The sequence below is a fragment of the Manihot esculenta genome, chromosome 5 (assembly GCF_001659605.2).
Source record: "Manihot esculenta cultivar AM560-2 chromosome 5, M.esculenta_v8, whole genome shotgun sequence".
NCBI classification, from domain to species: Eukaryota; Viridiplantae; Streptophyta; class Magnoliopsida; order Malpighiales; family Euphorbiaceae; genus Manihot; species Manihot esculenta.
In genome coordinates this window covers 27,925,690-27,928,032 of record NC_035165.2, presented here as the reverse complement: position 1 = coordinate 27,928,032, position 2,343 = coordinate 27,925,690, and the positions used below count along the sequence as shown (strand labels likewise).

At 42.4% G+C, this 2,343-nt stretch overlaps 1 protein-coding gene across 1 annotated transcript; it reads left to right on the top strand.

Moving 5' to 3' along the window:
• The first annotated feature begins 1,104 nt into the window (after window positions 1-1,104).
• LOC110615420 (uncharacterized mitochondrial protein AtMg00810-like) lies at window positions 1,105-2,343 on the top strand. Its single transcript, XM_021757260.1, has one exon. The coding sequence runs from the start codon at window positions 1,105-1,107 to the stop codon at window positions 2,341-2,343; it is 1,239 nt and encodes a 412-aa protein (XP_021612952.1).

The window sequence follows — 2,343 nt, the reverse complement described above, 5'->3', positions numbered from 1 at the left end:
CCCCTCTCCCCTAACCCCAGATGTGCAGGTACAGGGTAGACCAGAAGGTTAGCCAGAGTTTTTGAAGTATGTCTATGTAATAGTTAGATTGTGGACATGATAATTGTACTATGATGTAATGTAAGAGATTTCAGTATGTTATGTAATGAGGTATATTGAGGTTATAGATGTGCTTGACCCTATGAGTATTGTCATCCCTTGTGATACATGATCTATAGAAATGTTTTATAATATTCATGAAAGCCAACTCATCTCATGTTGTATCGCCCGTTGGGGCATTGATGAGATCCCACAGAGGGATCATGATTATGATCAGGACTATGTACATGTATGTTCAGGTTGAGTTGGATGTTTGAAGGAAAAGTTTAAATTTTTATGCATGTTGTTGATCATGTATGGGATTATACAGGTTTACAGGTTATATGTCAGGCTTGCTACGGGTCCCGGCGGCCTTAAGCCGATTTGGATCCTAGCGCCGGTAGCAGTCCGATTTTCGGGTCGTTACAAATAATAGAAGAGACTGAACCATATACTGAGAATTCTACCACTGAAGACGAAGGAGAAGTATCTGCCAATCTTGAACCAGCCCCAGAACTTTTAGAAGAAGGGGCTTCTACACACACAAGGAGAAGCACAAGGCTACCTATAAGACCAAGATGGCTAAATGACTTTGTGGCAACCTCTATATGTCCTATTAATCCTGGTGCATTCTCCAACAACACCATAGGTAATTCTCCCTATATCTATCCCTGTTTTACCTCTAAACCTATTTTTACCCCTCATTATTTGAGTTTTGTGGCAAATGTCTCTATAAACTATGAACCTAAGTCCTATTCACAAGCTAAGGAGGACAGCAATTGGGTGCAAGCCATGCAAGATGAACTAATAGCCTTAGATACCAATAATACTTGGTACTTAACAACTTTGCCCAAACGAAAAAGAGCCATTGCCTCCAAATGAGTTTTCAGAATAAAATACAAGGCAGACGGATCAGTTGACAGGTTCAAGGCCAGGCTAGTGGCCAAGGGATTTAATCAATTACTCGGAATTGATTACACTGACAATTTTTCTCCAGTAGCCAAATTGGTTACTGTAAGAATGTTCATGGCAATTGCTACTGCCAAGAACTGGCCTATATATCAACTTGATGTTAACAATGCATACTTACATGGTCATATAGAAGAAGATTTATACATGCTACCCCCGGAAGGCTATGACAAAGCTCAACCAGGACAAGTGTGCAAACTTATCAAAAGCATCTACGGATTAAAACAGACAGGAAGAATGTGGAATAAAGAGCTTACCCAATGCTTAACCCAGTGTGGTTTCAAACAATCACCTTTTAATCATTGCCTGTTCACAAGAATAAAGGAAGGCAGATTTTTAACATTACTAGTTTACGTTGATGATATTCTTATAGCAGGTCAATCAGAAGAGGATATAACTGAAATAAAATCTCACCTTGATAAAGCCTTCACAATCAAGGATCTGGGATATGTCAAGTATTTTCTGGGATTACAAATCGCACGCTCTGAAACTGGACTATTTCTTCACCAAAAGAAATATCTATTAGACATTCTTCAAGAAACAGGTTGTATGCAAGCTAAACTTTCTGACAACCCACTACCTCAAGGACTCAAACTTGACAACACAACAGGACCTCTTTTGACTGAACCAGATAAATACAGGAGGTTAATAGGTAAGTTACTTTACCTCGGAGTTACAAGACCAGACATATCCTACGCGACGCAGCACCTCAGCCAGTTCATGCAACAGCCGCGTCAACCACACTGGAACGCAGCACTTCATGTGCTTCGCTATTTGAAGAGTTGTCCAACACGAGGGCTGTTCTTCCCAGCTCAGAACGATCTCAAGCTCCAAGCTTTCTCCGACGCTGACTGGGCTTCCTGTCCGATGACCCGGAAATCACTTACCGGTTTCTGTATATTCCTCGGACCGTCCTTAATATCCTGGAAAACAAAAAAACAGAGCACGGTTAGTAAGTCCTCAGCAGAAGCTGAGTACAGAAGCATGGCTCTCACGGTGTGCGAGCTCAAGTGGATAACTTACCTGATGAAAGAGTTTCACGCCGATCCACAACTTCCTATACCTCTTCACTGCGACAACCAAGCGGCCCAGCACATAGCGGCCAACCCGATTTTTCACGAACGAACGAAGCATCCGGACATCGACTGCCATATCGTCCGCGAGCAGATCACCAGAGGCCTTATTTCCACGGTGCATGTACCTTCACGGCAACAAATCGCCAATCTCTTCACAAAACCCTTAGGAGCGGCGCAGTTCCAGACCCTTCTATCCAAGATGGGTTTCCCCAAAAATTAG

Coding starts and splice junctions, on each gene's coding strand:
- LOC110615420 (XM_021757260.1), top strand. CDS start 1,105: ATGGCAATTGCTACTGCCAAGAACTGGCCTATATATCAACTTGATGTT.